This window comes from Cetorhinus maximus, chromosome 11 (assembly GCF_964194155.1).
Source record: "Cetorhinus maximus chromosome 11, sCetMax3.hap1.1, whole genome shotgun sequence".
NCBI classification, from domain to species: Eukaryota; Metazoa; Chordata; class Chondrichthyes; order Lamniformes; family Cetorhinidae; genus Cetorhinus; species Cetorhinus maximus.
This window is the reverse complement of record NC_135889.1, coordinates 34241423-34265708: the sequence shown is the minus strand read 5'-3', so window position 1 is coordinate 34265708 and position 24286 is coordinate 34241423. Positions and strand designations below refer to the sequence as shown.

General features: G+C 41.2%; 1 protein-coding gene across 2 annotated transcripts in view; it reads right to left on the bottom strand.

Annotated features, from left to right (window-relative positions):
• Nucleotides 1-24286, bottom strand: part of vps16 (VPS16 core subunit of CORVET and HOPS complexes) — a 100252-nt gene that overhangs the window by 35384 nt on the left and 40582 nt on the right. For both annotated transcript variants that reach the window (XM_078551782.1, XM_078551781.1), the window contains exons 10-16: nt 21982-22076; nt 19356-19432; nt 17787-17918; nt 8643-8770; nt 7040-7075; nt 6578-6686; nt 928-1062 (exon numbers count right to left, since the gene is read on the bottom strand). In XM_078551782.1, the coding sequence (XP_078407908.1) occupies nt 928-1062; nt 6578-6686; nt 7040-7075; nt 8643-8770; nt 17787-17918; nt 19356-19432; nt 21982-22076 (712 nt within the window). The remainder of the gene's footprint in view (nt 1-927; nt 1063-6577; nt 6687-7039; nt 7076-8642; nt 8771-17786; nt 17919-19355; nt 19433-21981; nt 22077-24286) is intronic.

Here is a 24286-nt window from a genome sequence, read left to right as displayed (position 1 = left end):
AAAGGAAAGCTGAGAGAAGGTAAGTGATATGTTACAACAGTAATGAGGCTACATTGCTGACCCTGGATTTAAACTCCCCTTGCTTTCAATTAACATTACATCAGTGTTGCAATTATTTACAGAAAATAGATTTTCTTTAAAGCTTCCTTTTCCCCTACTCATTTACCGCTGATGCAGCTTCTATTGCTGTGCCACTTCAATGATTAGGTAGTCGGATTCAACAGATAGTATTTATTCCTGTAATTTCAGCTCTATAAGAAAAATACAATGTTGTACAAGAAAACTTAGGAACACAGGAATGAGAGTAGTCCATTTATCTCCTCAAATCTGTTTCACCATTCAATGAGATTATGGCTGATATACAACTAAACTCCACATGGAATTTTGCTCCAAATCCTTTAATCCCTTTGGATAACAAAAATCTATCAATCTCGGATGTAAAATTTACAATTGATCTAACATCAAATGTCATTTGCAGAAGAGAGTTCCACAGTTCTACCACCCTTTGCGTGTAGAAATGTTTCCTAACTTCACTTTTGAAAAGATCTGGCTCTAATTTTTCAACTATGCTCCTTAGGCCTAAACATCCCAACCACGGGAAATAGTTTCTTTCTCTCTATCTACCCTATCTGCTTCCCTTAATATTTTGAATACTTCAATCAAATCACCCCTTAATCTTCTAAATTCCAGGGAATACATGTCCAGTTTGTGTAATCTCTTCTCATAGCTTAAACCCTTGGGAGTCCCAGTATTATTCTTGTAAATCTAAGCTGTCTTCCCTCCAAGACCAATATATCCTTCTTAAAGTGTGGTGCCCAGAACTGAAATTTTGCAGAATTCCCCATTACAAAATATGTTGTGGTTAGCTAATAATGTTATACTCCCTATTTTAAAATTAAGTTAATGCAAGGATTGAATTTTATTTACCTTTATTGCCAGCTCTGCTCTACCACACTCATAAGCCTTGGCAGCAATTTCGGAATAGGAAATCCCAGGAGTGTCCCCAAGTTTGTTGTTGATTGCACGAGCAATGCTGTCATCAGGCTCTTCCTTCTGCTGGACCTGTGGATTGTGGAAGATGGTAATCATTTGGGGAAGTGAAGTTTATGCAAAACGCTTCCAATTATTTGTTCATTGCAACACAAGGTTAAGAGGTTAATAAACAAAAGTTGTTTACAAATATTGTGTATATTTGTGGCTACAGAACATCTATTGCTTAAAGAATTAAAACAAATGTTTTTGAGCATTAACATTAAAAACACAAACATAAAAATGCTGGAAACACTCAGCAGGTCAGACAGCATTTCTGGAGAGAAAAACAGAGTTAATGTTTCAGGTCTGCAACCTTTCATCAGAACACCTTCATAGACCTCAAACATCGGGTGGAATTCTATCTGTGGTGCACCGTTCCTGATGGCAGAACAGGAAGTGGGTGTCACTTCACCTCTCTTGCTTTTTGCTGGTTCCCAGGGGATTACAATTTAAATTTAAAGTGCCGGTGACGTGCATGGGAGTCACATGCAATCATACAGCAGGGGAAGCTTCTCAGTGGTGAAACCCACCGTCAGCTCACAATAGAGAAGGTAAACGCAGGCTACAAAAGAACCTCCTGGCAATCCCAACTGAGAGCTACTGAAGCTGCTTGTTTGTAGAGCTGTTTAAGGTTCTGCCTTAGATAGGATCGTGGGCGCAGTGGGAGTAGCTGCTCTCCTAAACAGGCTGATTACCTTATTCTTCAGCCTGTGCCTATATTGCTCAATATATAACTATATTATAGCATAATATAGGTATAAAACCAAGCATCCCTGCCATGAAGAGATATTAATATCTATAGTGTTATTGGAAATTATTTTAAAATTGGAACTGTAATAAGGTCTGTGTCTGTAAGTGTCTTAATTGGATTAAAGCCAGCTAGTCTGGGTGCTTTGATGTACAGTAGTTAGAGATGTTAATTAGATAAACGTAAGGAAGTTAAAAGGTAAAACGTAAATTTGCATTTGCTGAATAAACCATGGAAAAGAATGGGTAAAATCTTGCACCTAGCTGGGAGACGCCAAGCAATGTGTTTATATTACTAATAAAATTGGTGGAATGAAAGGACTATTGTTAGGAGAGGCAAAATTAAAAAACCTAGTAATACAATGGAAAATTTATATTCAAAGGAAAAGCTAGGTATAAACAGAAAGGAGTTTGTGTGTGTTGGTCAGAAGCATTTAAGATCTAACCAGCCTGAAAGCCTACAACTGTGTCTGCAAAGGAACCAAATTGCAAGGAACCTCATTTTGAATTTGTAAGGTCAAATGTGCTTTGCCTGGTGTCTGTTTAAAGTCTATGGGTTATTGTTGCCTTGGTGAAAATTTACCTGGGAGTGATTAATTTGGGGATTTGTTTAAAAGTTATTATGGTAGTAATTTGTAGATGTGTATGTGTTTAAATTGTTGTTAAATTAATAAATGTTTAATTTAGTTTTATATAAAACTCTCTTGAGGCTTGGTGGTCTTATTCCTGAATTCAGAGCTGCATCTCAAACATACCAATTGAAAATATAGGTTATGACAGTTGTTCAAGCTTCCCTCTGGGATTTAAACAACTCAGCCTTTACCAATTGCTGTGTCATAACAATCCTCTAGTGATCTGAACGAGATGTTTGTCATTTTTACATGTTTGTAAGATGAGGCTAAATTTGTACTGTTAAGCTACTACATTTCATAACAAGTAAGCAGATGGAGCAACATTCATGATCAAAGTTGCTGAGTTCAAACAGCACAACCTGCCTTGGCATAATATAAAAATAATGATTATGCTACATTTCCACACATCAGTGAACTACCTTACTTGACCTAAACAAAATATCCCTTAACTAACCTCTTTCTGAATGTGACCAAAGCTCACTCCCACTACATGAAACCTTTGCCTGGACTTAGCAGACTACCCGAATCTCCTGACTAAAAATGGGATTACATCCATTTTCAGGTGCAGGGATTGCAATGGACAATTCCCCTGAGCCTGGTCAAATTGAGACAGACAGCAGGCAAACTTTGTTCTGCCTGCACATCAGCATGATAGCTGTGCGCAGCCCAACATGAAATGCACTGCTAACTGGCTACGCACTCAGGAGGGGGCCCAAGAGTGTGCATAGTAAATACAACATACACTGAGCCTGAATTTCTCTTCTGGGTGAGTTATGGGGCTATGGTACATTGAAAAACGTGAGAGATTGATTGTGCAGTGGGGTAGAAATGTCATCTGAAGATGCATTCACTGACCTTGACCACTTGTGTGAGGTCACTGGACTTTTTCCAGCACCGCAGCCAGCTCTTTAGGGTCAAACTCTGGGAACTGACCTCCATGGCCACCTGTTCCCATTCCCTTCACAGGGTATGTATGCCTTGAGGGCCTCCTAGTTCCCAAGGAGAACTAACCTCTCTCCTCCATGCAACCCCTGCATTAAAACTTCCAGTGCGACATTAAAGAACCCAAGAGCCCTCTCCCTGACCTGTGGCTTCATTTGCACTCTCCTATCTTCTGTTAGAGACTGTTCCATCAGCTGCTATAGCCTGGGTGCACATTCCCTTCATGATGGCCACAACTCTTCTGCCCAACTCCATTGCCATTAACATAAGACTTATTGAGGGCACAAAGGTGACAGGGTGCTTTGCAAATTTAAATTTCACTTGCAAATATTTCACATTACACTGGTTTCACTTTATTCATGTGTGCATCATCATTATTTGTTGAGATCAGCTTAGTCAAGAGAGCTAAATGTACTGGCACGTCTCATTGTTGGCACACAGTGATGGTTACAGGGGAGTTAGGGACATTTCCTTGATTGTGGAGGAAAAAATGTTGTGTTTTTGCAATCACTCTTACTGAGTGTTCATGTTAGTGTCTAGTGTTGTATTCACTACTCTGTGGGATGTGGCTGAACTGGCAGACTCAGCTGGCCCTCCCTTCTATGCATTGAACTCTGACAAAGTCTTTTACACTCTCTGCAGGGATAACTGAAATGTTGTAGGTGAACTCAAAGCCCTGCAAGGACACTGCCAACCAACACCCTGAGATGGACACACATTTGGACAGTATTGACACTACCCTTTTAGTCCTCTCAATTTCTTACCTTGACCCACTGCTCCCACCATGCACCTAGGACACTAGGCCCTTCCCTCTTCCACTCCACCAAGCCTACGATTCCATCCTTTGTCCTCCCTTGGATCCCTCTTCTGCTCCTCCCTGCCCTCAATATCACTCCCTCCTCCTCACCACTGACTCACCCTTGCCGGTCCCAAGCCTCTATGTAAGTTGCCATTCTCCTGCTTCCCTCCCTTGTGCCTCAGAGTTCAACAAGGGAAACCGCTGACCTCAGACACAGCTGCACAAAGCTGACAGTTGCATACCACCTTTAAACGAACGTGACAAGATTTTTGTGCACCGCTGACTTTATCTTGAAAGTAGGACATAATTTTAAAAATGTTTACACTAATGAGTATCCATGGCATGCAAACGTACTACAAGTGGGAACCGCCATAGAATGGTGTGAGGCTTGACATGCCACAAACACACCACTGACTCAATCTCTGCATCTCAACCCACTGTCAGGGAATCAAAATTTTGACTTCCACCTTATTCAGTCACCCCACAGGCCTTGATTTCCACTCTTGCAGGCTCCATAAAATCCCCACATTATGTGTTTTTCTCTCCAGGGATGCTGCCTGACTTGCTGAGTACTTCCAACGTTTTTTGTTTTTATTTCAGATTTCCAGTATCTGCGGTATTTTGCTTTGGAAAAGCAGAAAAAAAATCAATTTCTTCCACTTTTGGATGATATTTTCAAAGCCTGTAATTGGCAACTAAATATCTACCATAGAATTCAGTCTGAGTAATCATTCATATCCAACTATTCTGTCCAAAACCATAATCTCAAAGCATCTGTGAAATCAAGGTCAACAATAAAAAAATCTTCATCATAATGACAGTAATGAAAGGTTAACTCTGTTTTCTCTCTCCATGGATGCTGTCAGACTTGCTGAGTACCTCTAGAATCTTCTGTTTTTGTCATAATAACACTAGTTTACTGTGGCTTAAAGAAACAAGACTTCACTTTGCACATGTGGCATTTATAAAGCAAAGATTGGTATTAACTGATGATCTGAGTTGCTACTTTGTTGGAACTGAAAATTCCAAGAATGAAAAGAAAATGCTCCAAGTCCATTTACTGGAAGTGGGAAAGTTGCAAAGCTATGGTAAAAAAGGAGAGTAGGACTAATTGGATAGTTCTTTCAGAGAGCTAGCACAGGCATGATGGGCCAAATGATCTCATTCTGTGCTGTATAATTCTACAATTCTGAGATCAGTTAAAGCCTGCATGAGTCCCAATACTTTTCTCTCCCAACCAAATCCTTGTTACCACTTCCCCTGCCTGCTCGAGGTTCAACCTTGTCCATAGTTGCTGAAACAAACAGGAGCAAGGGGCAAAAAGAACAGTGGAGGAATTGCGAAAAGGTGGAGGCAGTTGGGAACTCCTGCATGAAAGAAATGCCTGCAATCCCTCTCGTGAATACTATTCATGCTTAAGGTTGTGGAGCAGATCTAAATTGGGTGTTTGCAGCTACTTTTCCTAATGATTAATAAGCCTGTGGGACAGGTTGCCAACTAATGCTGATTCATTGTATTCCTTCAATAGAAAACAGGACCTATCCCCAGCTGGGGCAGAGATCACCTTGCACAAGAGCAGGTGCCCTGTAAAGTAAATCAGGTCTAAGGTCACCTCCTGGACTGCCTTTGATCTCCTCAGGGGGTCAGAGAGGAATCTTCCAAAATCTTCACTAATTAGCCTGGGTTTCTGTTCGTTTTATCACCTCTTCCAGGAAAGTACATGCTTTGGGTAGAAAGAGTGTACGTACTGTGATTCATAAGGTATTACAACTGTGGGGGACAGGTTGGATAGACCAGTAGGTCTTTTCCTGTCCATCATTTTCATATGTTCCTATATTACAGACATGCAAAAAAAAGTGATGTTGTTTCCAGGTCTGAATCAAGAAAGGCTGGATAAGCTAGAACTCAGAATGTACTGATTAAACAATCAGAATGTTTGAGTCGACATAACCACATACAGTGTTCCCTGGTCTCTCATGTCAGGGAATTTCAAAGAAAATCATGAAAACATTGGGAAAATGACAGTCAAATATGAGCCACGAAGATCCCTGGCTCGACTGCTGGTTTATGCTAAATTAGCTGGTTTCAGACTGGGCAACAGTGCGGATATTTTAAAATGTCAATGATTAATTAGCCAGTTGTGTTCTTGATCACTATCTACTGGAGCACATACACATTTGTGTGTAGGGCAGAGACAAGTGCAGTCCTGGCTCAGCTGTCAGAAACCTATTGATGCTCAAAGTTCAGGCTCATACACATAAAATGACCAGTGCAAAGTCTTAGAGAGCTGTTGTCAACTGCATAATCACATTTCAAAAGTTGCCATCATCAGTAAACAGTAGATATTAATTTAAATGAACTATAAAGACAAAGCTAGATTACTGAGCACTTATTCCTGAGGGGGAAACAAAGATGAAACATTTACCTTATAGCAGGCCCAGTGAGCTAAGATCCGACTTGCTCCCTGAAATTCTGATATTTTCATGTACTTACAAATCCTTATTGCAAGGGGATAGAGTCTACGCAAAACTAATCTGAGGAAATGAAAAAGATAAGCAGGACCGAAGCAATTCCCTTATTAATTCTTTGTTAATTACAAAAACATCATATACTATGGAGTGGTCAAATATAGAACTGCATCCAAGAATTATTATATGGCAGGATTTTGGTTAGTTATATCCCTACCAAAATGTTAGTAAAATCTAATATTACCCCAAAGCACAGTCACACATTTAGGAGCCAACTCATCAACAGATCTGGAGAAAGCTGTGATCACATCAGTCAGCCACCATTTCAGTATAGTAAAAAGGCAGTATTACTTTTCATTGCACCTTTTTAAAGTAAATCATTATAAAAAAATAGGCATACTGAGTACTCCATAAGTTACCTGTCTATTAGAACTTCAATAGTGAGCTGCTTATATCTGAAACTGAGAGTTAAAGATAAACTTGAAAATAATCAAGATCCTCACTGGCTTTAATATACAAAATGAGTCCAATACAAGAGGCTCTGAACATCATATCAAATACCATGAGGTAAGCACATATTAAAAACTTACTGGTGAGAAAGAGAAGAACCAAATGATAATATATAATGTCCCTTTACAAAATTCTAAAATCATAGATTTACCATCATTAAATTTTGCTGAAGAGAGAGAGACATGTTGAAGTTTTTCATCTTGCACTTATCAGGACAAACACAAGAATGTCAAATTTCAAACTATCATAACAATTTATACCATAGGAGAAAAGGGTGCTGATTGGTTGGCAAGTCAGCTCTGATTGCCGAAGTGTTGCCATGAAGAAAACAACATGGGGCTCCCCATGCTTCCAGGTAATTCAAAAAAGGCGCAAGGCTCGAATATATTCCTTTTATTTGCAAATAACAGGTCCCTATGTATTAGTGTATGTCGCTTCTAGCAAGTGTAAATGAGCCACAATGGTTAATCTTAAATTGGTCGTTAGTGTAACTATTAGCATGCTCAGGATTGTTCAGCAAATGTTTCCCAATGTAAGTAGATTTTTTGTTTTGGGTTTTCCTATTAGATTAGCGAGATGCAGTATTCAGTAGTGTTGTTTTGTATAATCAATGGCAAAGTATCACTCAATAAACTCACAGAAAATATCAACATTTTTGGTATCTCAGTACTTTCGTTAGCATAAAGAAAAAGCAGGGTAATTTCAAGGCTAAGATCTAATTTGTGGGATGGGATGATGGCTTTGATCAATTTCTCACCTTATGATATCAGTTAAATCAATCATCAAGCCTTTCAAACACTTCCTAGTATGTGGAAGTCGTTATTTGTAATAGTTCTAGGATCCCTAATCTCATCGTAACATCAATTTTTCCCAAATTTTGTTAAACTGAATGTATTTTTTTTAATCATCCGTGCTAGCGTCAATTATGTTAACGCTTCCTCCTGCAATGGGGAGATTTGATGCTCTGGAACATTAAGTTCTCTTGAACCACCAGCATTGTCGTTGTGATCAGCCTACAGAAGGCATGATGCCAGAAGCCTAGGCTGGTCAAGTCTTCACCCCAAAACAAACTTACCACACAATCAATTAGCTCAGCAGCTAGCATACAATATCACCCACTGAAGGGAATCATGATCAAATGATAGTCAAGACTGGGATGAGAGGTTGGCCCTGTGAATGGGAATGGAATCAGTAAGCGGTGTTATTACAGTTACAAGACTGCCCCATAACTTTTTATAACTGAGAAGCTTTTTGTATTTTTGATTGTATCTTGAAAACTATTGTTCTAAACAGGCAAGAGGAATTCTAGTAAGAAAGATAACTAATACAATTGAAGGATAATATGAATTATATTTACTGAAACATCACAAGCAAAAATTAATGTATCCAACTAAATAAATAACTCAAAACAAAAAAAAATTGTTGCAACACATGCAGTTCCAAAAAAGTCACATTTTATTACAACAGCTGTGCGATAAAATCACCCAAGTCAGAGATCACATACAAGGATACTGGGGATAACTGAGAGGGATGCCGACGGTATAGTCTCGAATAGCGTTCAACACCCGTAGATCTCGGGCCATCTTCACAAATGTATCTGGTGGAAAGTTGCTGATGAAGCATTTACCAAAAGAAGCTGCCTGTGTCCAAAGTAAACATCACCAAGGTCAGTATATATTGTACATGTGAATTTCACACATTTAATTCTTCCCCTTTTCTAGATTAAGGAATAAATGTGACAGGCAGTGATAGCTATCTACGATATAAAATGGTCACAAGTTATCACAATACCATCAGTTGTAACGCAAGTTTGACAATATTGCACTACCAGATATCATGCACTGGCAGTTACAAACATTGCAATGCCAGTCACGTCATTAAATTTTGTTAATAAAAATAAACAATCATTTCATTTTCGGGTGGTAATGGGACAGCAAAAATAGGAGGAATGCTAAAGCTTCAGTCAGGTATACCAACATTAAAAGGAGCAGTAAGTAATTATAGCCTGTTGAATTGTTGCTACGTGAACTCACTATTTTTTAAAAATTCATTCATGGAATGTGGGCGTCGCCGGCCAGGCCAGCATTTATTACCCATCCCTAGTTGCCCCTTAGTTCAAGGGCATTTAAGAGTCATTTAAGGATCAGGGGGCACGTGTAGGCCAGGCCAGGTAAGGACGATAGATTTCCTTCCCTAAAAGGACATTAGTGAACTAGATGGGTTTTTACAATAATCGACAGTGGTTTCATGGTCATCATTAGACTTTTAATTCCAGATTTTTTTTATTGAATTCAAATTCCACCATCTGCTGTGGTGGGATTTGAACCCGGGTCCCCAGAGCATTACCCTGGGTTTCTGGATTACTAGTCCAGTGTCAATAGCTCTATAGAGAAAAACTGATTCAGGGATACAGGTAGTGAACTACACCTTCCATTTTGAACTCTGGGGCTGGTCAGATGCGCTGAAATGTTCTTAGTCCTGAATACTCTACAGCTCACTTAAGAGTACCTACAAGCAAATATTAGCTAAGTTAGTGACAGATCATATAGTGGGCCAATTTTGATATGCATAGAAAATTATTCCTGCTGTATATAAGTTTTTTGATGTGATGTACAAGGAAACATGATTGAATAATGGCAAATTTCTAATTTTAAGGTAGATTTCTGGCTAGTGGCTGATCACTCAATGCAACCATAATAAGAACCTGATGCTCTGAGCTATCGACTATTGTTCTCTCGAAGGGTGCTGAGTATGAGCTCAACAATACAATCCTGCTTCTGAAGTTTCAAAAACCTAATGCTCACGTAGAGGAACATTCTGCCACAACATCTCTATCTTGCATGATCCTGAATTGATGCCACTATTCTGATAACATGATCACATTACCTTCTACAACAAGGCAATAAATTTTTAATACACTATTTTGTTTCACCCTTGTCAACATTCTCCCATTCTGTCCTGAATGTGTTGATTCCTTGTTGAGGTACCAATTCATAACTACTAGTCACCTTATGATACTTTGCCCAAATGATCATTCTTAACCTGTGAACGCAGATGGTGAATATTGGCAGATATTTGACTCTGATGGGCATCACTACTGTGGCTGTTCAAGTCTTCACCTCACATCTGCATTACTAACAAGTTGCACTGGATAGTGATTAGAGGCAGGTACTCATGGATACTGAAGCCATTGGAGCATCTTAGTCGTCACTCATGTTAAAAGCAATAAGACATCAAACAAGTATGGAACCTGAGATCAAAGTTCCCCTTAAACTGTGGCCATGCAGCAACCCAAAGGTTCCCACGCAAGCCATGCATAAGTCAGCCCTTTCAATTATTACGTGTGCAATTTCAAGTGGCTGCACACTTAAGCAAATTGCTTGCACACTCCAAAAAAATTTAGAAGATATGTTGCCTGGAACCTTCCTGGTTTGTATGGCTTATTAACTTGCATTATGTGCTCATTATTCAATTAGAGGAGTCCTTTAAATAAATAGTTTTCAATCTCTCCCATGTGAGTGACTCATTGCAAATTTCTAAATGCATTGGCACTCTCTATGATATTGAGATGTACCAGAGATCCCCCGAGCTAACTTCAGAAAGTGTCTGCTGCCCAAAGGAAAATAAACACTGCAATCACTGCTGAAAATGTTTTCGTTAGTATATAAAAGACCATGTTAATAAAAGGAGAACAGAATTACCTGGAAAAACTCAGCAGGTCTGGCAGCATCGGTGGAGAAGAAAAGAGTTGACGTTTCGAGTCCTCATGACCCTTCCGCAGAACTGAGTAAAGTTAGGAGAGGGGTGAAATATAAGCTGGTTTAAGGTGGGTGGGGGGGGGACACAGAAGTTGAGGGGGCGGGGGGGGTTGTAGGGACAAGCAAGCAGTGATAGGAGCAGATAATCAAAAGATGTCACAGACAAAAGGAACAAAGACGTGTTAAAGTTGGTGATATTATCTAAGAGAATGTATTAATTAAGAATGGATGGCAGGACACTCAAGGTACAGCTCTAGTGGGGGTGGGGTGGAAAGACTGACAGGGCATTACAGATTTAAAAATAATGGAAATAGGTGGGAAAAGAAAAATCTATATAAATTATTGGAAAAAACAAAAGGGAGGGGGGAGAAACGGAAAAGGGGTGGGGATGGGGGAGGGAGTTTAAGATCTAAAGTTGTTGAATTCAATATTCGGCCCGGAAGGCTGTCAAGTGCCTAGATGAGGTGCTGTTCCTCCAGTTTGCGTTGGGCTTCCCTGGTGTTCACTTTTGTTTTTTCCAATAATTTATATAGATTTTTCTTTTCCCACCTATTTCCATTATTTTTAAATCTGTAATGCCCTGTCAGTCTTTCCACCCCACCCCCACTAGAGCTGTATCTTGAGTGTCCTGCCATCCATTCTTAATTAGCACATTCTCTTAGATAACATCACCAACTTTAACACGTCTTTGTTCCTTTTGTCTGTGACATCTTTTGATTATCTGCTCCTATCACTGCCTGCTTGTCCCTACAACCACCACCCCCCTGCCGCCCCCCCAACTTCTCTCCACCCCCCCCCCCCACCTTAAACCAGCTTATATTTCACCCCTCTCCTAACTTTACTCAGTTCTGCGGAAGGGTCATGAGGACTCGAAACGTCAACTCTTTTCTTCTCCGCCGATGCTGCCAGACCTGCTGAGTTTTTCCAGGTAATTCTGTTTTTGTTTTGGATTTCCAGCATCCGCAGTAGTTTTTTGTTTTTAATAAAAGGAGAAGTTGGTTGACAGGCTGACAAAACACCAAAATCCTTGCGGAATCCTAAAGTCTTGGAACATCAGTTTTGCTTTCTGCCCGTTTTCTACCACAATCTCCAACTCAATATTGTTGATGGCACATAAATTGATAGTGTTATTGATTTGCACATCAGAAATTAAAATCAACATTATATTACAAGCTTTATTCAGAAGATTCTTAAAAGAACAAAAGAAGCACTGCTTCAAGAATACAGTAAACTATATTACTGTAGAACCAAAAGTTCACATTTGCCTACTATCTGAAACGTTCCAGTTGTGTTCTTGGATAGTCCATTAAGGCTTAACACAGTGAGCTTTATAAGCTAGGACAGAAATTTCCCCATATTCAGTCACTTGTTCGCACCTCAATCACTTACAAAACTACTTGCAAAAACCTTGGGCTAAAAATTGATAAAGATGAAGTAATAGAAAAGCTATCCTTAAAAGTTGATAAGTCACCAAAACTGGATGAGGCACATCTGAAGATGAGGCACATCCGAGGATGAGGCACATCCGAGGATGAGGCACATCCGAGGATGAGGCACATCCGAGGATGAGGCACATCCGAGGATGAGGCACATCCGAGGATGAGGCACATCCGAGGATGAGGGAAGTATGGGTGGAAATTACAGAGACAGTGGCCCTAACCTTCCAATCCTCCTTAGATGCAGGGATGGTGCCAAAGGACTGGAAAATTGCAAATGTTACATCCTTGTTCAAAAAAGGGTGTAAGGATGAACTTAACAACTACAGCTCAGTCAGTTTAACCACAGTGGTCAGAAAATTCTCAGAAACAATAATCCAGGATAATGTTAAATCACTTGAACAAATGTGGTAAAGCTAGTATGGACTTATTAAAGGCAAATCGTGTTTAACTAACTTGCTCGAGGTTTTTTGATGAGACAACAGAGGGATGATGATGGTAATGTGATTGATGTGTACATAGGACTTCCAAAAGGTACTTGATAAAGCACACGTAATAGGCTTGTCAGCAAAGTTATAGCCCACAGAATAAAAGTGACAGTGGCAGCATGTATACAAAGTTGGCTGAGTGACAGGAAACAGTAGTAGTTAAAGGCTATTTGTCAGACAGAAGGAAGATATATAGTTGGGTTCCCTATGGTCGGTATGACGAATGCTGCTGTTCTTGATACAAATTAATAGCACACACTTGGTTGTGCAGGGCACAATTTCAAAATTTGAAGATGGCACAAAACTTGAAAGTATTCTGAACCTGTGAGGAGGATGGTGATAGACTTAAAGAGGACACAGATAGGTTGGTGAAATGGACAGGCAGTTGGCAGATTAAATTTAGTGCAGAGAAGTGTGAAGTGATACATTCTGGTAGAAGAACAAGGAGAAGCAATATAAAATGAAAGACACAATGCCAGAGCTTGTACATGAATTATAAAAAGCCAGCATGCAGGTACAGCAAGTTGTTATGACCATAGCAGATGTTAATTAATACACAAACCAAATCCCAGAGGGAAACATGGCTTACGGGCCATACCCTTTTTTTGTATACTGAAAATGAGAAAAAACGTATTGATCTCAGCAGTAAGACGTCCAGTAACATTTCTGGGATTTTAAAATTTCAGAGTAAAAGTTTTATTAACAAGAATAAAAGAAAACTTAAGCACACAAGATTACAGTTGCATAGTTAAAATTAGTTTTACAAATCATTCTCTACTTTGTCTTAGAGAGTCAGGTCCACAAGTAAACACCTTCAAAGCAACACTCCCTTTATAGATGTTTAGCTATAAAAATCCAGTAATATTACCCAAGGTAAATTATTGTAGCTTTAATAGAGGCATACCACATGACCTCAAACTCTCTTCCACTTTGCTGTGGAAATCCAAAATTTTAGAACAAGATGGCTTTTTGCAGCCCAAAACTTTTCTGGCTTGACCGGGTGGTTGATTTAAACTGTATCTTTTTCCAGCCTACAGCTGTTTCCAGAAGATCTTCCTCACACAGCCAATAGCCCACGATTAAGCCAACAGATCACAGTTAAGTCAACAGCTACAGTTACCAGCCAACCACTGCCAGCTCTCCACAGTAACTTTAAAATACCTTTTTCCTCCTTTCAACTCATGTTCCACTCTCGCACCTCTTTGAAACACAAATCCTTCCAAATATAAAATCTTTCATGATTCTATTTTGTCTCTGCTTTCCGGTCAATAAAATATAATATACCCTCTTCTATTTAACCATAGAACTCCTGTAAGATGCAAACATGTTTCTTGTCACATCTGACTTCTCTTTGATAATTGAACAAACTCTCACCTTATCTAAAAATGCAAATGTTAGATCCAACCTACTCACTCGTACCTCAACCCCTCATAATATCTTATTACAAATGTGCAAACCTAACAACTCAATCCTTTCATGTTTTAAACCCTCCAGGCAAACTGTCTTCTAGTAACCTTCCTCAGCTTGATTAAATCATTTACATACACAGCCTTCTTCACAGAATAACACAATATACCCCAAAAATATTTTTAAAATCACATCAATTCTCACAAAGTAATTAAGAAGGCAAATAGAATGTTGGCCTTTATTGCAAGAGGAATGGAGTGTAAAAATTGGGAAATCTTACTACAACTGTACAGGGCATTGGTCAGACCACACCTAGAGTACTGTGTGAAGTTTTGCTTACCTTGCTTAAGGAGGGACATGCTTGCATCGGAGGCATTTCAGAGAATCGAGCAGTTCTGTGACACAGGACTCTGTGCTCTACGGGCTGTTCCCAGGGACACACACCGAGACAAACATCAACTGCAGCTGGAGGATCATCAACTCGGTGAAAGACGCGCTGTGGTCTGCCCGAAACTTGTTGGTCTTCCAGCACAAAGAGTTGTCCCCGACCGATTGTTGCGGACTGGCACAATCCAAAGTCCAGGACTACGTGCTGAGGGACGCACTAAAGCTTGGGGCAGCTGCCGCAAAGGCGCAATGGGGAAGGGTCGCTGTCTAAGACCTTTCTACCACAGCGCACCGAGAGACTGGGAACTGTTTAGAGCCCCTCGGGCTGTACAGATCAAAATGAAAGGCTGTAAATGATTGTAATATTGTTTGTACTGATGCACCTGGTGATACATTTTGTAAAAGTTTAACCTGGATTGTACCCTTGTAATGTTGTTTTTGAAATGGTTTGGAATGTGATTGAAGATATTTTATGAATAAAGTATATTTTTACAAAAAAAAAAAAATTTCAGAGAATAAGAACCTGGTCATCAGGTGTGAGGTACTCTCGCTGTTGCTGTACGTGGCGCAGGTCTGGCCCATTCCAGACTCCTGCGCGATGGCGATCACTCGAGCCATCTTCCGCTTTATCTGGAGGTCAAAAATGGATCGTGTCCGCAGGGACGCGATGTACAAGCCTCTAGATAAAGGGGGAAAAAACGTGCCCAACATCGCCCTCATACTGATGGCCACCTTTGTGTGTGGCTGCATCAAGCGGTGCGTAGACCCTCAGTACGCAAACACCAAGTGTCACTACGTGCTGAGGTTCTACCTGTCCCCGGTGTTGCGAAGGATGGGTCTGGCCACGCTGCCGCGGAACGCTCCAAGTAGTTGGACCGTGCCGTACCACCTGTCCCTGGTGGAAAAATTTATGCAGAAAAACACCTTTGACCACAAGTCCATCAGGCAGTGGTCAGCACGTAACGTCCTAGAGGCCCTGAGGGAAAAGGAGAGGGTGGACCCTGTGGGATGGTTCCCCGAGCAGACTGTCAAAGTCATTTGGCAGAATGCCTCATCGCCAGAACTTTCCAACAAGCACCAAGACGTAGCTTGGCTGGTGGTGAGAAAGGCCCTCCCCGTCAGATCCTTCCTACACGCCAGGAGGCTCACCCCCTCTGCACGTTGCCCTCGAGGTGGCTGTGGTGGGGAAGAGACCGTTGTTCACCTCCTTGTGGATTGTGCCTTTGCAAAGAAAGTCTGGAGAGAGATGCAGTGGTTGCTGTCGAGGTTCATCCCGAGCAGTTCTGTGACACAGGACTCTGTGCTCTACGGGCTGTTCCCAGGGACACACACCGAGACAAACATCAACTGCAGCTGGAGGATCATCAACTCGGTGAAAGACGCGCTTTGGTCTGCCCGAAACTTGTTGGTCTTCCAGCACAAAGAGTTGTCCCCGACCGATTGTTGCGGACTGGCACAATCCAAAGTCCAGGACTACGTGCTGAGGGACGCACTAAAGCTTGGGGCAGCTGCCGCAAAGGCGCAATGGGGAAGGGTCGCTGTCTAAGACCTTTCTACCACAGCGCACCGAGAGACTGGGAACTGTTTAGAGCCCCTCGGGCTGTACAGATCAAAATGAAAGGCTGTAAATGATTGTAATATTGTTTGTACTGATGCACCTGGTGATACATTTTGTAAAAGTTTAACCTGGATTGTACCCTTGTAATGTTGTTTTTGAAATGGTTTGGAATGTGATTGAAGATATTTTATGAATAAAGTATATTTTTACAAAAAAAAAAAAAAAATTTCAGAGAAGATTTGCTAGGCTGACTGGGATGAAGGGGTTATCTTATGATGATTACTTTTTGGGTTGGGCCTATATTCATTGATGTGTAAAAGAATAACAGGTGATTTTAATGAAACATACAAGATTCTGAGGAGGCTTGACAGGGTAGTTGCTCAGAGGATGTTTCCCCTCATGGGGGAGTCTAGAACCAGGGCGCATAGTTTCAAAATAAGGGGTCTCATATTTAAGAGATGAGGAATTTCTTCTCTCAACGAGGGTTGTTAGTGTTTGGAATTCTCTCTCCCAGTGAACAGTGGAGGTTGGGTCACTGAATATATTCAAGGCTGAGTTGGATAGGTTTTTGATTGACAAGAGAGTCAGGAAAGTGGAGTTAAGACTACAATCAGATCAACTATGATCTTATTGAATGGCAGAGCAGGTTTGAGGGGCCAAATAGCCTGCTCCTGCACCTATTTCTTATGCTCTTATGTGGGCTCAAGGGCAGAAAGACCTGTTGGTATATGTGTAAAAATCTTTGAAGGTGGCAGAGCAGGTGGAGAAAGTGGTTAATAGACATACGGGATCTTGGCCTTTATAAATAGAGGCAAAGAGTACAAAAGCAAGGAAGTTTTGATGAATCTTTATAAAACACTGGTTTTGTTTAAACTAGAGCATTATGTCCAATTCTGGGCATCACACTTTAGAAAGAATGTGAAGGCATTAGGAAGGGTATGGAAAAGATTTACAAGAATGTTGCGGGAATGAGAGACTTCAGCTACATGAATAGATTGGAGAAGCTGGGGTTGTTCTCCTTCAAGGGCAAAAGGTTGAAAGGAGATTTGATAGAGGTGTCCAAATTCATGAGGGATCTGGACAGAGTTGATAGGAAGAAACTGTTCCCACTGGAACAGGGTTGAGAAGCGGGCGATTCCAATTTAAGATGAACAGCAAAAATACCAAAGGCAACATGAGAAAATACTTCATGCAGCGAGTGGTTAGAATTTGGAATTCATGTCCAAGTGTGATGGAGGCAGAGTCAATCATGGCTTTAAAAAGGGAACTGGATAGCTACCTGAACAGAAAGGGTTTACAAGGCTATGGGGAAAGTACCGGGGCAAATGGGACTAGCTGAGCTGCTCTTACAGAGGGCTGGCATGGACACCTCATACTGAATAGCAGCCTCCCATGCTATAACCATTCATTCAAAAACCTTGCTTCAAAATTAATTACAGAATAGCTGTACATGGAGACACGGAGAATATAAATCATAAGCTTTGATACAAAACACATGACAATGATGCAAATTTATTAGACGCGCCCTGGGGATTAAACCAGAATAACATTGTACAAAGGACAAGGATGCCCCCTTGCTTTTACTTAGTGCTGTATCCCATCTACAAGATATGGGCTCTTACCCTCAGCAGAGTCTTCTGCATCTCAGGTTCATACTCATTGCCTGCTGCCTCAATGCACTGCTGTACGGCCTCAAACAAGAGGTTTTGCTCCTTTATCTCTCGTAAATACTCATCTGCCTTCTGGCTCTCTTTCTATGAACACAAATTAATATTGCATTTAATCTAACAGACATACTAAAGTTGCATGCTCTCCAAAATTATTTTACATGTTAATTCCAGCAAGATGTAGATAAAAATATAATGCTTTTTTCCTTCAAAGATTAATCAAACCCTGTTAATGCTATGCACTTTTGATAGACCTGATCTCTCACTATCTCCATGGATTCACATTCTGTAACAACTCTCAACTTGGAGCCTCAGTCACAGCTGATCTTTACTTGCGCTTCACCCGTAAAACCATTTGGCAGAGAACCAAATAGGAAGGTCATACAAAGGACTGTGGGCTCAGTGTTTGGAACACTTCTCACAGGGTATATTGTTCCCAAGTCAGGTCAGCACCAAGATTTCTAAATCACCTTCTGAGCTTGCACTCTGAACAGGACGAATATAGGATCTGGGGAAATGGAGATAACACCACCACTGACACAGGCAGGCCATCCTCCTGTCCTGTAAATTCCATAATTCTATGAAAACTCTCAAGTATTGGGTCCATGCCCAGAGAGTGGTTTAGAAATGCTAGTACTGACCTCAGTTTAGGATGACTGCATCAATATCCAGAGCAACAGCCCCCTGTATTCACTGGAGTTTAGAAGAATGAGGGGATCTCACTGAAACGTATAAAATTCTGACAGGGATGGACAGACTGGATGCAGGGGTAATATTTCCTCTGGCTGGGGGATCTAGAACAAGAGGCCACAGTCTCAGGATACGGGGCAGATCAGTTAGGACTGAGATGAAGAGAAACTCCTTCACTCAGAGGGTGGTGAACCTATGGAATTCTCTACCACAGAAGGCTGTGGAGACCAAGCCACTGAATATATTAAAGAAGGAAATAGTTAGATTTCTGGACTTTAAAGGCATGAAGGTCTAAGGGGAGAGCGCGAGAGCACGGCCTTGAGGATCAGCTATGATCACATTCAAAGGCGGAGAAGGCTTGAAGGATCGAATGACCAACTCCTGCTCCTACTTCCTGTCTCAATGTCCGATTCTGGCAGACTCACAGGCAATAGCGAGAGTTGACAATCTTGCTCAACACACACACCCAGAGAGAGAGGGTATTACTGAGATCAGGGCCTAGGCAGCTGAAGACTGGTGGTGGGGGTGGGTTGAATTACAGAGATAAGGAGGGGTGAGGCCATGAAGTTTTTAAATCAAAGTGAAAATTTAAAATTTGAGGTGTCGTGGCGGCAACGTTAGTCATCAAGAACAGGTTGATGGATGAGTGGGGCTTGTGTAGAATAGGATATGGGCAGGAGAGTTCTGGATGAACTAAAGCTTAGAGAAGGTGGAGAATAAAACATACATACAGCAAATATTCATTGTCTCTTTTTAATTTTCATCTGTCAAAATAGAATAGTTGTGATTAAGGAGCAATAACAAAATCACAGGAAAGGTAGCAGCAAAACATACCTCATATTCTTTATGAGCTTCCAGCAGAAGTGCACCAGGTGCCATTGAGGCAATTTTGAAAATATCTTGACAAGCAGCTGAAAGCAGCAAAGCAAAAAAAAACGATGACACAAGAAGCTAGCAGAATCATATACTTCACTGTCACAAAACCATATTTAAAGATAAGACAGCAATCCTAATTAAGACAGGTACCCAATTTTGGGATCATTGTGCAAGGTAGAAAATGCTGCTCTGAAATGTTTCAAATTATATGATTTACATGTTTTTTGAAACCACAAAGGAGATATTAGGTCAAATGGCCAAAAGCTTGGTAAAAGAGGTAGGTTTTAAGAAGTGTCTTAAAGGAAAAAGTGAGGTGGAGAGGTGTAGGGAGGGAATTCAAAAGGTTGGGGCCTAGACAACTCGAGGCACGGCCATCAATGATGGAGCAATTATGATTGGGAATACACAATAGGCTGGACTTGGAACAACATGGATATCTTGGAGGGCTGTGGGTTGAAAGGGGATTAGAGAGATTGATAGGGGCAAAGCCATGGAGGGACTTGAAAACAAGAATACGAATTTTAAAATCAAGACAATGTTTGAGTAGGAGCCAACATAGGTCAGCAAGCTCAGGGGTGATAGTAAAATGGGTAGAGTTGCCAACTCTGGTTAGGCATATTCCAGGAGATGCCGGTGGAAGTGATGTCACTGGAAGCTGGTGGGTGTGGTACTAGCGAGTGAAGCTAGAGAAAAGGGCATAGAACAAAATGTGCTAAGGGTAAAGTTGAGGTAAGTTAGAGAGGGAATATAATCAGCATTGACTAGTTGAGCCAAATGCTTTCTTTCTGTGCTGTATATTTTATATAGTTCAAATGTGAGATTGGCAGCTGCAAAGGTAGGGCTTTGCTCTATTGAGCTTTTCCGTCAAGCTGGTCACCTGGACTTGAGACCTGTTGGCTGTTTCCATCGACTGTGAACACTGACTCATTGTGACACAGAGAGAATGAACCTGTCGCCACTAAATTCCACTACTGAGTCTGAACAATTCCTTCCCCTGCCAGTTGCTCTTGAGGGATGGAAATCCGCAGGGCACCACAATCTGCCTGGTTATCACCAATTCAATTTGACACAAATTGATTACATTAATAACACTAACTAATCACTTAGTAATTTGGTAGTACAGAACTTGAGTATTGCTGAGAAAAAGAGACTTGTTTGTGTCAAAGCTTTTCGTCTTGCACTTAAAGACATAGCGCAAGAAAATACCAATGTCAGGGGAAACAACATATTTATACTGTATAAGAGGAGAGTGCTGATTGGTTGGCAAGTGCACTCTGATTGGTAGAGGCATTGCCATGGAGAATGTACCAGCTGATGGTGACTGACAGTTAACTGCCAAGTATTGTTTGAAATTTAAATCAGCTTTGACAAAAAGTCTCTTTTTTCAGCAATAATTAATCATTATACAAGCATCCAGCCAGTGTCAACCAAGCCTAACCCTGGCTCAAAAATCAGCGCCCATTCCTATAGCTCTGAATCCTGAGTGAGCATCACCTCAATTGATTGGAGCACTAATCAGGTGGTCAATAGGCCATTTGGATATTTCCATCAAGTGGTCTCTGCCAACACCAAGTCGGGCTTTTCCGTGGGTAGGGGAGTAAGTTCCTTACATTGGGAAGGTCAAGAGGTACCTGAACGCAGGTTGTGACTGGCTGAAGGCCTGTCCCTGACATAGAGAATGTCTGGTAGCACCTGAGTCCAGACTGTGATTGGCAAGCAATCGGTCTTGGCAGTCTGGAGGGTCAGGTGGTACCTGAGCGTGGGCTGTGATTGGCTGGTGGCCAGTCCTGGCCGCTGTTGCCAGGAGCTGACACGCTCCTGGAATGCTTTGTTTGGCCACCAGGAGATTGAGGCCGATTCCTGGCAGGGTGAGGGTGGGGGGTCGGAGGTTGGCAATTCTAGGAACGGGACTTGCTGTGAATTAAGGCGTAGGCAGCAGAGCTTTGGAAGACCTCAAGTTTAGGGAGGGTAGAAGTGGGAGCCAGGAGTTTGCTGGAATAGTTGAGGCTGGATGCAACTACGGCATGGGTGAGAAGCACAATGAAATGCTGAGCATAGACTAGAAATAATTCCCATAAGGGGAAAGAGACGTTATAAGAGTCTTGCCTGGCACTTCCTAACACCACTTACAGAGGACACTGATACATGCATGCAGTACCAAGAATAATTTAGAAGTTCAAAAGAGTTAACAGTTGTGCTTCAAAATAACAGAAAAATGCTGGAAATACACATAAGGTCTGGCAGAATTTAAAAGAGATTAAAATGGAACAGTATATCAACACAGTACCTATATCACTCAACATTTTAACCTATCTTTTCTCTTATTGCTTTCTCGATGTTGCATTTTTCTGGTATTTTGTTTTTGGTATTCTTCTGGCAAGATCTGATATTCTTGTGTATCTGCCCTGATGAGTGCAAGACGAAAAGCTTTGACAGCAGGTTTCTTTTTTCAGCAATATTTAAGTTCAAGTGACTTAGTATTTTGTTTTTATTCGAAAGCTCCAGGTTTACACGTAGTATGCTGTAAAATTAAACTACAAATATTTAATAACACCACTCCTTGTTGAATAAGCACAGCACTTACTTGGGACCTCATGTAGAAATTCATGGCTGGAAGAACCAATGATGCGAATACCATCAACCTCAGGCACTAAGTGAACATCTTCATCTTGATAAAATCTGAACATCAGTTAAGGATTTAAATGTTCACATCATTTATGGATTGTATAATGAACACAAGAGCATAACTAAACAATGACATGCAATTTCCTACTTTTCAGTAAGCCACTTACTTCACAGCAAAGTAGAGCCAATGCAGGTTTCTTACTTATTAATGAAAAAATAAGAACATAAGAAATAGGAGGAGTAGGCCATACAGTCCCTCAAGTCTGCTCCACCATTCAATATGACCATGGCTGATCTTAGAACCATAGGAAAGTTACAGCACAGAAGGAGGCCATTCAGCCCATCTTGTCCATGCCAGCCCGAGGACACCCAGGTACCCTTTCTAATCCCATCTTCCTGCACCCGGCCCACAGCCCTGCAGCTTACAGCACTTAAGGTGCCAATCCGGATACTTTTTAAAATAGTTTAGAGTTTCTGCCTCTACCACCAACTTGGGCAGCGAATTCCGGACACCCACTACCCTCTGCATAAAAAAGTTCTTCCTCATGTCCCCTCTACACCTTCTGCCACTTATCTTGAATCTACGTGCCCTGGTTCTAGAATTCTCCACCAAGGGAAACAATTTGATCCTGTCCACTCTATCTATTCTCCTCATGATTTTGTATATCTCAATCAAGTCATCTCTCAGCCTTCTTTGTTCCAAGGAAAACAACCCCATCCTATCCAATCTCTCCTCGTAGCTACACTTTTCTAACCCTCTTGTAAACCTCCTCTGCACTCTCTCCAGAGCTATTACGTCCTTCCTGCAATGTGGTGACCAGAACTGCACACAATACTCCAGTTGTGGCCTCACCAGTGTTTTATACAATTCCAACCTTATATCCTTATTTTTATATTCTACACCTCTGCCAATGAAGGAGAGCATTCCATATGCCTTCTTTACAACCTTGTCTACTTGAACTGCTGCCTTCAGGGACCTGTGTACTTGTACGCCAAGATCTCTCACTTTATCTACCCCTCTTAGTATATTCCTATTTATTTTGTAATCCCTGTAACTGTTTGACCTCCCTAAATGTATGACCTCACACTTCTCTACGTTAAAATCCATCTGCCACTTTACCGCCCACTCCACCAACCCATCTATATCATTTTGGAGATTATGGCTGCCCTCTACAATATCCACTACTCAGCCAATCTTTGTGTCATCTGCAAATTTCCCAATCATGCACCCCACATTCACGTCCAAATCGTTAATATATAACAAAAACAGCAAGGGTCCCAACACCGAGCCCTGTGGAACACCACTTGAGACAACTTTCCATTTACAAGAGCATCCATCGACCATTACCCTTTGTTTCCTGTTACAAAGCCAACCTTTTATCCAGTTTGCCACATTACCCTGAATCCCATGGGCTTTTACTTTCCTGACCAATCTGCCATGTGGGACCTTGTCAAATGCCTTGCTAAAATCCATGTACACAACATCCACTGCACTACCTTCATCAACCCTTCTTGTCACTTGCTCAAAGAATTCAATCAAATTTGTGAGGCAAGACCTTCCTTTAACAAATCCATGCTGATCATCCCTGACTAGTCCATGCATTTCCACATGACAGTTAATCCTATCTCTCAGGATTGATTCTACTAATTTGCTCACCACCGACGTAAGACTAACTGGCCTATAATTGTTTGGCATTCCCTTTGATCTCTTTTTAAACAATGGAACGACGTTTGCATTTCTCCAGTCCTCCGGTACCTCCCTTGTATCTAGTGAAGATTGGAAAATCATCTTCAGAGCATCTGCTATCTCCTCCCTGACTTCCTTGAGCAGCCTCGGAAACAATCCATCTGGCCCTGGTGATTTATCAACTTTCAAGGATTTCAACCCTTTTGCTTCAACTCAGGTTTCTCACCTGCTCCCCATGCCCCTTGATTCCTCAAGTGTGGTAAAGTGGAGTGCTGTGTACCTTTAAGAGAATGTAATTAGCTGACCACGTGACTGTATTAACCAATCACTACACAGCACGGGATTCTTGGGTAACTGTAAGTCTAGAGCTGGAGGTGATTAAAGAAGCACACAGAATGTTCTTCGTTCCAATAAACCACCAGTGTTTGTTCAGTTAATCGGTCTCTCTGCCTACATTGTTTCAAGCACCAACTAGTGTGTTAATATCAAGGGCACAGCTAGCATTCGCCGGACAAAGCGAACCTGATAACCAAAAACATAAAACTGGCGACGAGGGTAAACTGGATCAACTGTTGGC